General features: G+C 44.8%; 1 protein-coding gene across 4 annotated transcripts in view; it reads left to right on the top strand.

Annotated features, from left to right (window-relative positions):
- The window catches only part of PRAG1 (PEAK1 related, kinase-activating pseudokinase 1), an 82,299-nt gene that overhangs the window by 32,385 nt on the left and 36,633 nt on the right, over positions 1-13,281 (top strand). For 3 of the 4 annotated variants that reach the window (XM_079959158.1, XM_079959156.1, XM_079959157.1), the window contains exon 2: positions 9,314-9,730. In XM_079959158.1, coding sequence (XP_079815284.1) covers positions 9,395-9,730 — 336 coding nt within the window. In that variant the 5' untranslated portion in view covers positions 9,314-9,394. Of the gene's footprint in view, positions 1-3,062; positions 3,128-9,313; positions 9,731-13,281 lie in introns of those variants that run through there. The other variant, XM_079959159.1, reaches the window with a different exon arrangement.

Here is a 13,281-nt window from a genome sequence, read left to right as displayed (position 1 = left end):
GCTGCTCCAGAAGTGATACAATAGTGAATGTTGCATAGAACAGTGTTTCCCAACCTTGGGTCTCCAGCTGTTTTTGGACTACAGTTGCCATCATCCCTGACCACTACTGGTCTTGCTAGCTAGGGATGATGGGAGTTGTAGTCCAAAAACAGCTGGAGACCCAAGGTTGGGAAACACTGGCATAGAAGGCTGAAGTGCTGAGTAGTTATTTACCGCCATAGTTACATAAAATCACAATCAATTAATTGAAATATGCAGGAATATGCAGTGGTCCCATGTGGGGATTGAACCTGCAACCTTGGCGTTAATCAACACCACACTCTAACCAACTGAGCTATCCAGGTTCTGAAAGTTTTTTCTCTAGCCCACACTTTCAGAATAAAAAATTTTGCTCTCAGCACGCTGGGGGTTTTTTTTTTTATTGATAAGAAATACATTCGAAAACAAAAAGAAACAACTTCTGACAAGTTGAATACATTTGACTGGATATACAGCATTCATGGTCCGAGTAGCAATAAATCTGGCTTAGTAACTTGCTATTCAACTGGTCACCTGTGGTGAGTAACAATTGCCCCCAGGCAAATAGGCAGGGAAGCTTTACAAAAGTTGGTTCCTTTTTCTGTTTGAGGCACAAATGACTAACATGGAGTGGGTGTGAGTGGGCTGGTAACAACTTTCGCTGGCATGTCCTTTTGAGGATTTATTTCCAAGGCTGCAGTAAATCCTGTATTAAATGATTTTTTTTAACTGTCGGACGCGATAGAGCTAGAGAAATAGGATTAGAAGGGGAATTTTTCCTTAAATGGGTGTGTTTCTCGTGGGGTCCTTGCAAAGTCAGCTGCCTGTTTCCATTGTTGTAGAAGTGGACAATATAGAAGTTATGGCAAAGACAGCTGATGTTCAAAACTTGATGGGTTGATAACAATCATTTGTTTACATTCTGTTTTGATCTTCCATTTGTTAACTTGCTGTAATTTCAGATACACTCACTTTAATGATATTGTCTTACAAAGTTGTCTTACAGCGTATGAAGTTAACTAAAACTCAGGAGTTGCTGTGTCTTCGTCCCCCAGCTTCCATTTGCCTTCATAATATAATACGTACACACGTCATTTGTATCAAACGCTGATGTAGTCATTGGTTGTATGCTTCCACTCATACATTTGCACCATTTATTCATCACGTTTAACACACACACAGAGCAATCTGTTTTGTAAAAGTTGAAAAAACGTTGTGTTGTTGGCATCTGTCTGTCAGGGAGACAATGAAAGAGCACGCCTTCAGGGGTAGAGTAAAACCGTTGGAGAGTTATAGCGCCTGCTATGACTGTAGAGAGGGACGCAGGTGGCGCAGTGGGTTAAACCACAGAGCCTAGGACTTGCTGATCAGAAGGTTGGCGGTTTGAATCCCCGCGACAGGGTGAGCTCCCGTTGCTCGGTCCCAGCTCCTGCTCCTGAAAGCACGTCAAAGTGCAAGTAGATAAATAGGTACCACTCCAGCGGGAAGGTAAACGGTGTTTCCGTGCACTGCTCTGGTTTGCCAGAAGCGGCTTAGTCCTGCTGGCCACATGACCCGGAAGCTGTACGCCGGCTCCCTCGGCCAATAAAACGAGATGAGCGCCGCAACCCCAGAGTCGGTCACGACTGGACCTAATGGTCAGGGGTCCCTTTACCTTTACCTTTATGACTGTAGAGACCAGGGGTCAGCAAACTTTTTCAGCCATGGGCCGGTCCACTGGCCCTCAGATCATGTGTGGGCTGGACTATATTTTGAAAAGAAAAAAATGAACGAATTCCTGTGCCCCACAAATAACCCAGATATTTTAAATAACAGCACACATTTTACTCATGTTAAAACACCAGGCAGGCCCCACAAATAACCCAGAGATGCATTTTAAATAAAAGGACACATTCTACTCATGTAAAAAAAAGCTGATTCCTGGACCATCTGCGGGCCAGATTGAGAAGGTGATTGGGCCGCATCCGGCCCACGGGCCTTAGGCTGCCTACCCCTGGTGGAGACCAGTACAGGAGAGACATGTTTCATTGTAGCTGGGGCAGATGAAGGCATCTGGTTTTGCTGCTAAAGGTGAACTATGGTGCTTCTCTCTGTGGTCTTCCCAGGGACCATTCCTCCTCTGGTCATGGCTGTGGATAATAAATAATAATAATAATAATAATAATAATAATAATAATAGTTTATTATTTATACCCCGCCCATCTGGCTGAGTTTCCCCAGCCACTCTAGGCGGCTCCCAATCAAGTGTTAAAAACAGTACAGCATTAAATATTAAAAACTTCCCTGAACAGGGCTGCCTTCAGATGTCTTTTAAAGATAGGATAGCTGCTTATTTCCTTCACATCTGAAGGGAGGGTGTTCCACAGGGTGGGTGCCACTACTGAGAAGGCCCTCTGTCTGGTTCCCTGTAACCTCACTTCTCGCAATGAGGGGACTGCCAGAAGGCCCTTGGCGCTGGATCTCAGTGTCGGGCTGAACGATGGGAGTGGAGACACTCCTTCAGGTATACTGGGCCGAGGCCGTTTAGGGCTTTAAAGGTCAGCACCAACACTTTGAATTGTGCTCGGAAACGTACTGGGAGCCAATGCAGATCTCTCAGGACCGGTGTTAGGTGGTCCCGGCGGCCGCCCCCAGCCACCAGTCTAGCTGCCGCATTCTGGATTAATTCAAAGGTAGCCCCACGTAGAGCACACTGCAGTAGTCCACGACCTGACTGTCTTGTCTCCAAGCACCACAATTGTCTGCAGTGGATTCCCATACGGCTGGGTTAATGTAATATTGCCAGCCTTCATGTCACATTTCATGTCCTTGGGGATCCCGCCATCCTCCTTTCTGCGTACATGACCAAGGCAGCATAGATGTTGCTGAGACACAAGTGTCTGGGAATGTGGGCCTGGAAGAGCACATCTTTGTTTGAGATTTGGTTTTCCATGACGTCACAAGTTCCAGCCAATTAGTGCTGTGCATATCAAGCTTTTCCTTTGGTCACATGGAACCAGTTTTTTCTGTGCTGTGTTACCTTGATGAGATTTCTTCCCATGGGCATCTTGTTGGCCATTGTGGTGCTAGACTTGATGAGCCTTTCAACTGATCCAGCGGTACTCATACAGTATGTTATTTTCTTAATATAGAAGGAAATATTGTGTATCCCGTAAGGCAAAGACTTGGGAAGGACTTCAGGTCCCTAGTTGGCTACTAATTATGCAGTATTATTAGAAGATGGGCCTACGTTTTAAAACTATTTCCAAATAGATATTGGAGACGTCAAGCTTCAGGCCACTTAACTTCAGAATAATTGTACTAATGAGTGGAACTAATTCCAAATAGATAATTATCTGTCTGCCTGTCTCTCCATCCTTTAGTTGTCTTGTGTCGTTTGATTGCTCAGTTGAAACAGATGTTAATTACCCTTTCTTTTCTTTCTTGCCCCTTCTCTTTCTTTGTGCATTCAGTAACAATACATTTTTCAATTAATCATCATCAGATTTTTTGATTAGCAGTGTGGCTAGTTTTTAAAATGAGGGCAATTAACATTTTCCATTATAATCCTTTTGTCGTCTTCTTTCTGATCCAATTACTAGAATGAAAAGAGAATTTTGATCCTTCTAGGGGTGGCGGCATTCAGGGATCTAAAACAATTAACTGCTGTACCGTGAACTAAAAGCCATAATTTGGGGGAGGGGTTCTGGAAAAAGCAAACATGGAACATTTTTAGAGCTCCTCATAAAATAATCGCAACCAAATGATTTTACCTCCCATTTGCTGGATTGCAGGTTTTTCTTTCTTAGTGACACACCCAACATATGGTAAATTGGATAATCAGCTTAAGTAACATAAGCATTTTCCACACAGTGTACGGTAAATAAAGCAATGATTTCTTGAATTGAGAATGATGGATAGGAAGGAAATAATAAAATGTTTTCATGTCATTTTAAACCATAGTTAAACTAAACTATGGTGTAAATCTTAAAAAGCAGAGACACCACCTTGCCAACAAAGGTCCATATAGTTAAAGCTATGGTTTTCCCAGTAGTGATGTATGGAAGTGAGAGCTGGACCATAAAGAAGGCTGATGGCCGAAGAACTGATGCTTTTGAATTATGGTGCTGGAGGAGACTCTTGAAAGTCCCATGGACTGCAAGAAGATCCAACCTATCCATTCTTAAAGACATCAGCCCTGAGTGCTCACTGGAAGGACAGATCCTGAAGCTGAGACTCCAATACTTTGGCCACCTCATGAGAAGATGGAGGGCACAAGGAGAAGGGGACGGCAGAGGACGAGATGCTTGGACAGTGTTCTTGAAGTTACCAGCATGAGTTTGACCAAACTGTGGGAGGCAGTGGAAGACAGGAGTGCCTGGTGTGCTCTGGTCCATGGGGTCACGAAGAGTCGGACACGACTAAACGACTCAACAACAACAACAACAGTGGTGTAAATCTGAATGTGCAGCTGATCTTCATTCCTCTTGTGCTGCCAGGACGTAAACCATGGCTTGGCTTTTGATTTGTTACCTCCAACCAAACCACAAACCGTAAGCGAAGAATAAATCTTGGTTACAGCACATGACTCATTTAGGTAGAAGGAAACCACAACTCTGTTTTCAGAGGTCCCTTCCATCGGCAGCAACAGGGGCGGTGGACACCAGCTTGCATTTACATTTACACCATAGTTTAATTTAACTATGGTTTAAAAGTGACATGTGGACCTGGCCACTGGGCTGCTGTAGCTGTTACCTAGTTTAAGGATTTGTATGGTGAAATGAAATCTTAAAATAATTGTTTCTTATGCTGCCCTCATATTTATTACTATGTATATCATATCCCACTTTCTCCTCCCTTTGGGGAGACTGGAAGCAGAGTTAAATCAATTTACTGATTTTGTAATTCATATTATTTCCTGGAGGCTTGTTCCTTAGCATGTTAAAAAGGTAAAGGTAAAGGTACCCCTGCCCGTACGGGCCAGTCTTGACAGACTCTGGGGTTGTGCGCCCATCTCACTTAAGAGGCCAGGGGCCAGCGCTGTCCGGAGACACTTCCGGGTCACGTGGCCAGCGTGACATCGCTGCTCTGGCGAGCCAGAGCCGCACACGGAAACGCCGTTTACCTTCCCGCTGGTAAGCGGTCCCTATTTATCTACTTGCACCCAGAGGTGCTTTCGAACTGCTAGGTTGGCAGGCGCTGGGACCGAGCAGCGGGAGCGCACCCCGCCGCAGGGATTCGAACCGCCGACCTTTCGATCGGCAAGCCCTAGGCGCTGAGGCTTTAACCCACAGCGCCACCCCTTAGCATGTTAGATCAATATAAATTCATACGTACTGAACTTAGGGCTGTAGGCTAGCTTTGTAGTGAGGTCCTTTGCTTGGGCAAAGCACACGGAGCAAGGCCGATAGCGGGCAGAAAGAAAGAAGCAGGAAAAATAGCCATACAACACACACATCCTTGCTACCTGTCCCCCTTCACAAAAAGAAGAAAGAAACCACTTTTAAAAACCAAATGCACCTTTTATATTGATCATCAATGGCAACAGGGGGCTGGATCTTTCCACCGAGTTTTCCATGAATTTTACTATTTGTGTGGGTAGATTCACATAGACTATGAATGACCATAATCTTTTTTGGAGAGGAATGGGCAACTGGGAACACTTTGTGTATCAGTTATTTGCCACACAGGGAACTTTGGCACACTTCCTGCACTGGTTTGACCAAATAGGTGATCCTTTTGGTTTCATCCCTGCTGTTCCTATTACTCTAATCATAATGCCAGAGTCTTTGTGAACCTTATGTAAAGTAGAAAATACATGCACAAAGGTCCAAGTAGGAGCTACGGCAGGGACACAGACATGGCAAAGTGTCGCCATTTTGATCCAACATGGCTGCTCTACTGTCTGCGTAAAACATACCATAACTGCTGGGTGTGATGGAGGTTTTCCAGGCCTAGCAGGGCTCACATACCCTCCAATATTCCTCTGATGAAAATAGGGACATCTTGTTAAGTACTGAAGTTCTCACCCTGGGCCTGCAGGGGGATACTGTAGATAGTTTTCACTCAGGTCCACATATGCAAATAAGGGATTGAAAGTAACGTTCAGTGATTGGATAGTTACAGAAAATGGTTACTGTTGCATTCTAGTGGAGCTCTATATAAGCAGGCTGGCTGAACCCTTCAGTTCAGTTCAGTTCTGGCCTGTGAATAAACAAGAGCTGTTTGAAGAATTGCTGTGTTGTATGATATGTTCACCCACAACTTAACACATCCAGTGCTATTTTTGTAGAAAAAGATGCGCAGAAACACACCATGAACACCTCTCTTGTTTTCTTAGAATGGCAACGGTACCCACCTGAGAGGTGCAGGGACTGAGTTCCAGTGAGTTCTGGCTGGAAAAAATGCCCTGGAGATGGCCTATTCCATTACCCTTCAACATTTCTCCAATGAAAATAGGGACGTCCTAAGGGAAAACGGGACATTCCAGGATCAAATCAGAAACCAGGAAAGCTTCTGCAATCCAGGACTGTTCTTGGAAAATAGGGACACTTGAAGGGCCTGGGTTGAGATTAACACACAGTGTCTCTTTGTGAGCAGTCATAGTGCTCATTAGTGATATATCTGGTTACTGCTCAATGTTTTTTAAGCCATAGAGAAATTGGCTTCTTTTTGTGGCAGACAGTGATACGTATGTTTGTCAAGTTCCTGTTTGATTCATGCTGAAACTATTTCTTCCGCTGCCCAACCCATTCCTATGTGCTCTTTACTTTTCCACTATATTTGCAAAGGCGGTGTGACCAGGTCATAGAATGAATCTCATACCCCAGATATATGAAACTTATCTCCAGATGGACAATAGGCATTGTATATTTCTAGATACTTATTGTTAAGGTCATAGCTGTGGAATGTGTAAAAAAAAAAAAAAACCCAGCCTGAACACCTTGAACACAGTCCAGAAAAAGTCAAGCGATTTGAGGTCCCAGTGATCTCAGTGGAGAAGCAAAACACCTGTTTTAGTTTTCCTTGTTTTTTGGGAATATTCCCTAAGGGTCTTCCAGCTTGAGATTTGTCGTTGGGAGAGGTGAGAAGCAAAGAAGATGCAACAGGCATGAAAACTGAGGGAACTGCTATGCAGGGCCAGCTCTACTGTTAGGCAGAGTGAGGTGGCCACTTCAGGCAGAAGATGCTGAGGGGCAGAGAATGGACAAAGCTGTAAGTGCCGTGCAGTCTGCCCTGTATCCCCTAAGCTCACCTGCTGCCCTCAAGTGCACTCTCTGCCCCATCACCGGTGTTGTAGTCAGAGTCACTTGCTAGTCTGGTTGGCTTTTGTACGTAGAACAAGATATGTACTACCTTGCTTTTTGATTCAGGTAGCAACATGTCTTGGGGCAGCCCCGACTATGTGTTACAAGAAAAAGGAGCCATATGTTATGTAAATTCTCTCCTTAGTATCTATAATTTCTTACCTAGTTACAGCTTGTGATTGGGGGAGGGGGTGGGACACCTCAACAAAATGCTGCCATTTTTAGTGGCAGCCTTATGTTCTCTGTAATGTGTACTTTTTTGGCCTAAGGTTAGGCCAAAGGCTTCATAGGGAAAGTGGATTTCCCATGCATGCAGAGCTCTGGGTGCCGTTCCTGGGTTTGCCTTTGAGAATTTTGAGTAATGGGTTTTCCATTATGAATAAAGGACATACTCCTGTATGGTAGAGTGTGATGGAATGTGGGAAACTGGTTAGACACATACACATAGTTAAGAATGCCAATTTAGGTTTAGGTTTCATGCATCTGATGGACTGTGGTCCATGAAAGCTTATGCCAAGGACTTGTTAGTCTTTAAGGTGCCGCACGACCCTTTGCTGTGTGTGCTTAATGGTTCTCCCACTGAACTCAATAGGACTTAAAAGTGATTAACGTGAATGGATTGTGCCACGTAAATAATACGTTGTGAAAAAGCAATGTAAGCAAACAACCATTCTAGTTAAGGCATAATGCAGTTTTTCATGTCATAGGCTGAGACACCTGTGCAGGTATCTGCATGGGGGACAGTGGGGCAGGGCTTATTACTGGAATTTAGTGAACTATCTGACACTGTATCAAGAGAAGAAGCAGTTAAGAGCCCTACAGAATTCTAGATTTGGAAGGGACTACGGGGATCAAGTCCAACCCCTGCAGTTCAGGAATCTTTCACCCAACATGGGGCTTGAACCCTTGACCTGAGATTATGAGTCTCATGCTCTACCAACTGAGCTATTTGTATGGGAACTCTGCAAGCAGCAGCAAAAAGAAAGAATTGCTCAGTTCCTGTATTAGGGCCAGAGCAGCCAGATGAGTCCTGTTGCCAGACAAGGGAGAATCATAGAATCATAGAGTTGGAAGAGACCACAAGGGCCATCGAGTCCAACCCCCTGCCAAGCAGGAAACACCATCAGAGCCCTCCTGACATATGGTTGTCAAGCCTCTGCTTAAAGACCTCCAAAGAAGGAGACTCCACCACACTCCTTGGCAGCAAATTCCACTGTCAAACAGCTCTTACTGTCAGGAAGTTCTTCCTAATGTTTAGGTGGAATCTTCTATCTTGTAGTTTGGATCCATTGCTCCGTGTCCGCTTCTCTGGAGCAGCAGAAAACAACCTTTCTCCCTCCTCTATGTGACATCCTTTTATATATTTGAACATGGCTATCATATCACCCCTTAACCTCCTCTTCTCCAGGCTAAACATGCCCAGCTCCCTTAGCCGTTCCTCATAAGGCATCGTTTCCAGGCCTTTGACCATTTTGGTTGCCCTCCTCTAGACACGTCTGGGAGGGTGTGTGACAATACCCAACGGGGAAGCATTCATGCTACAGTTATTTTTAATATCTGCACATTGCAAGATGAGCCCTACTGAAACAGACCAAAGGCCCTTCTAGTCCAGCTTCCTGTTTTCACAGTGGCCAACCAGATCCACGAACCTGTGTGTAACTGCAGGATGTATAAAAATGTCCCCATATCCTCAGGGCATCTCCACACTTCATCTGTGGGTGCTGTCATTTCCTCAATCCCATGTAGTGTTAATGACAGGCGCTCAGGCATCTTTGAACGTTCACGTTGGGGAGGATGCCTGGCATATTCAAATAGGCACTTGCAAACTCTCCTCTGTTGCTTATGGGGCTTTCTTTGAGGGGGTGGGGCACACCAGAAAGTACAATTAAGTTTGTGAAGGTGGGGAGGGGCAGAAATTCAGAAAGTTTTAGAGGCGTGGCATGGTGGAAAGAGCTTCCTCAAATTTCCATGTATAAAATTAATAGCAGCGATGTGTTCTTTCTTTCCAGATAGCTCAGTTGCACGACAGGACAAATTGCTAAGAGCCGCTACACGGAGTGCAAAATGAGCAGCGAAGCTCAACATACAAGATGCAGAGGGCACTCCAAGTGAAGCGAGTGGGATTGAAAATGTCTGCGTGTAGTGATTTTGTGGAACACATCTGGAAGCCGGGCTCCTGCAAAAACTGCTTCTGCCCCAGACACTTCCACCAGCTGCAGGCTCCGCCCCTGGACCTGGGAGGTAGCTGTGGCCTCTCGCAGGATCTGAATGGAACCAGAGCCAAAGCTGAGCCTACGGCTCTGGAAGATGACGGAGTAGTTTCCTTGCCTTACTCCAAGCCAACAATTGCCGTGAAACCGACGATGATAAACTCGGATGTTGCCGATGTGTGGGCAGATGGGAACCTGAGTGCCGATATCCCACAGGTAATGATTAACAAGGGGCATGGTGTGTTTTACAAGGTTCTTCCGTTGTAAAAAAAAAAATGTATTTGACGTAGAACAGTACTGGTATTTGTTATGACACAATTCCTGTAATTTTTCTTCATTTAGCAAAGGAAGGTTCTGTTGTCAATGGCTTGAGATTCCACTGCTTGTCAGTAAGATAGGAAACCCTTGCAGAATTTCTGGGTGTGTTCCTAGGTTCTTAGTGGGCAACATCCTCTTGGGTTTCAGAGAAAGCCGGAAAGCTTTGCATGCTTCCTCCAGGGTGAGCTCACCTGTGAACCTCCAAATGTTATTGTTCTACAAATCCCAGTCCCGTCTCTGGCCTTGCTGTCTGGGGCTGCTGGAGTTGGAGTCCTGCAACATCTGAACGGCCACAGGTTAGCCCCCCCTGACTTACTTTCATGCAAAACCCTTGCCAGCTGTCATGTTATCCTTTGGATCCAGGTGAGCCCCACTGCTACCCAGACTGACACGAGCAAGTTTTCATTTCCTCTTCTAGGCATCAGAACCTTCTGACCCTAGGTGCGCGTGAGAGTCATTCAACTTCTCTCAGGCATCTTCAGCCTGGACTTTATTCCCTCAGGAAATGCAGCAGTGCCTGCCTCCCAAATCCAGCATTCCTTGAGATAGGTGATAGGTGAATAGGAACAGCCTCGCTGTAGAGAGTGGGGCACTCAAGAATCGACCAGCCCTCCTCATATCTTCACCCCTTAACTACACAACAATCCAAACATCAGGTGGTCAGAGGATCTACTGCTTCTTGTGACTTCTAGGGATCCTAACCCACAGGACGCTATGCTTGCCAGAATGGTAGGAAGTACTTTCCTTGGTAAGTGGGCTTTTGGAGTTTGACAGCTACACTATAGGGAGCTCTCAAGCCGTCCCAGGTGTGAATACTTGAGGAATTTGCGCTTTACACATTCCAATATGAACTGATTTGTAGCAAAGCTTCAATAAGCACCAACTTCCATACTTCCCCAATATTCAGATGTTTGTTGTTGTTGTTGTTTAGTCGTTTAGTCGTGTCCGACTCTTTGTGACCCCGTGGACCAGAGCACGCCATGCACTCCTGTCTTCCACTGCATCCCACAGTTTGGTCAAACTCATGCTGGTAGCTTCGAGAACACTATCCAACCATCTCGTCCTCTGTCTTCCCCTTCTCCTTGTGCCCTCCATCTTTCCCAACATCAGGGTCTTTTCCAGGGAGTCTTCTCTTCTCATGAGGTGGCCAAAGTATTGGAGCCTCAGCTTCATGATCTGTCCTTCCAGTGAGCACTCAGGGCTGATTTCCTTCAGAATGGAGAGGTTTGATCTTGCAGTCCATGGGACTCTCAAGAGTCTCCTCCAGTACCATAATTCAAAAGCATCCATTCTTCGGCGATCAGCCTTCTTGATGGTCCAGCTCTCACTTTCATACATCACTACTGTGAAAACCATGGCTTTAACTATACGGACTTTCAGATGTAGTTTTTGGCTAAAAAAAAGAGTAAAGTATTTTGAAATGTGTATTTTGAGAGAGAGAGAAATTAATTAATTAAATGTATTTAGAAGTGGTAACAAGAACTGAAAAACAGAAACAGGGCAGATTTATGAGTGAACACATGCACAAGTGGCATGGGCTGAAAATAGACTCATTTGTACACCGCTAGTTCCTAGGGGATCCCACCTAGGGGATTCTGTTAAACTCAGTCCTCTACACGGAGGATGCAGGATATCTCAGCAAACTTGATCTCCCGCAAACAGACATTGAAGTGGAACATGAATCAGTACTTCCACCTGGGATTTGCCTTGAACTGTTCTGCCTCTTCTCCTGCTGAAGGGAAGGTTGTAAATAATGCTACAGAGTTTTCTGTCATTTCTTAAACTACAGTGTGTTGTAAGAAGAATTTCAGGCAGAGATGTGTGAACACAGCCACCACAACGCCTCAAGAATTGTCACTGGTATTTAAAAAAAAATATCCTTTTTTGCTGCCTATTTAATGCCTTGGATCTTTTCCCCAAGCAGACATTTCCGCATTAGCCTTGATATTTTGCTCTAGGCAAAATTTGCCAGCAACTCTTAACTGTAGATAAGACTTATTAGGCAAAGAAAAGACCAGAAAGGTTGGCAGAATGAGCAATTTATTTCATGCACTGACTTGAAAGTACTGGTGTTTCTAATTGGGCTTGGTTTTTAATGAGCAAAATTTCATCAAAATCAGTTAAAGCAGAGTTCAGCGTTCAGTTACCTACATGTGTCACTGAAAGCCTTTTCAGGCAGTGAATGAATGAATGAATCATGTCAGTTAGTGTGGAGAGGATAGAAGAAAGGCTTTTGTGCTCAAGAGCTTCTGCTGCTGAGATTCTGGGTATCTTTTTTTATATTCATTTTTAAAAAGCAGTACTCTAGCGCTCTTTGTCCAGGAGAAAATGGAATGTGCCTCAAAGCTGCACATTTGAAAGGGGAAAGAAAAATATATTCAGGAGCCTACATGTATTATGCTTTCAGATCCCGTGATTACAAAGTCTATTTGAAGTTTTCGAAGGCGTACTTTGTAATTTTGAACTTCTGGGATGAGTAGCTCAGGCATTCTTTGTCAGAGCATCTGATTGGAAAATTCACCTTTCCAGGAAGCAGGGACTCATCATATCTGATATGAAATTGTTGCCTGTTAATACTTGCCACCCTTTTACTCTCTTCAAAGCTGTGCACCACTTTTTTCACTGTTAAATTCAGATTAAAAATGAAGCTTCCAGCTTTAATCAGTAGATTAATCAAGTAGCACTTGGAACTGACGAATGTGGAGAGAAGAGTTTTAACTATTCCCTCCCCAGAAGCGATCCCCATGAATATTCCTCCATGTGGCGATTAGTAAAGGTAAAGGGACCCCTGACCATTAGGTCCAGTCGTGGACGACTCTGGGGTTTGCGGTGCTCATCTCGCTTTACTGGCCGAGGGAGCCGGAGTACAGCTTCTGGTTCATGTGGCCAGCATGACTAAGCCACTTCTGGCGAACCAGAGCAGCGCACGGAAACGCTGTTTACCTTCCCGCCGGAGTGGTACCTATTTATCTACTTGCATTTTGACGTGCTTTCAAACTGCTAGGTTGGTGGGAGCAGGGACCGAGCAACGGGAGCTCACTCTGTCATGGAGATTCGAACCACCGACCTTCTGATCGGCAAGCCCTAAGCTCTGTGGTTAAACCCACTGCGCCACTCACGTCCCTTGTGGGCAAAAAACTCCCATTGACCCACAATCCTGTTGACAATGCTGTGCATTACACATTTAACTCAATGTGTAGTTAAGCCTTTACTGCAATATTTGCCCAGAAAGAAAAAGTAAAGAAAGAAGCCCATAACTTTGAAAAGTTGACACTGTGCGTGTTTACCCAGAATTAAGTCCTGTTGAGTCAATGGGACTTGCTTTCAGACAAGTGTGCACAGAACTGCAGCCATACCATCATTCTGGATCAGTCTGTAAAGGTGGCTGGGTGTGTTGATGCACAATGGATGTCTCGTTTTTCTACTCAGAAGTGACCAGTTAAAATTAT

This window comes from Podarcis cretensis (genome assembly GCF_951804945.1).
Source record: "Podarcis cretensis genome assembly, chromosome: 17".
Taxonomy (NCBI): domain Eukaryota; kingdom Metazoa; phylum Chordata; class Lepidosauria; order Squamata; family Lacertidae; genus Podarcis; species Podarcis cretensis.
The sequence above is the reverse complement of the archived record's forward strand: the minus strand, read 5'-3'. Positions and strand labels throughout refer to the sequence as shown.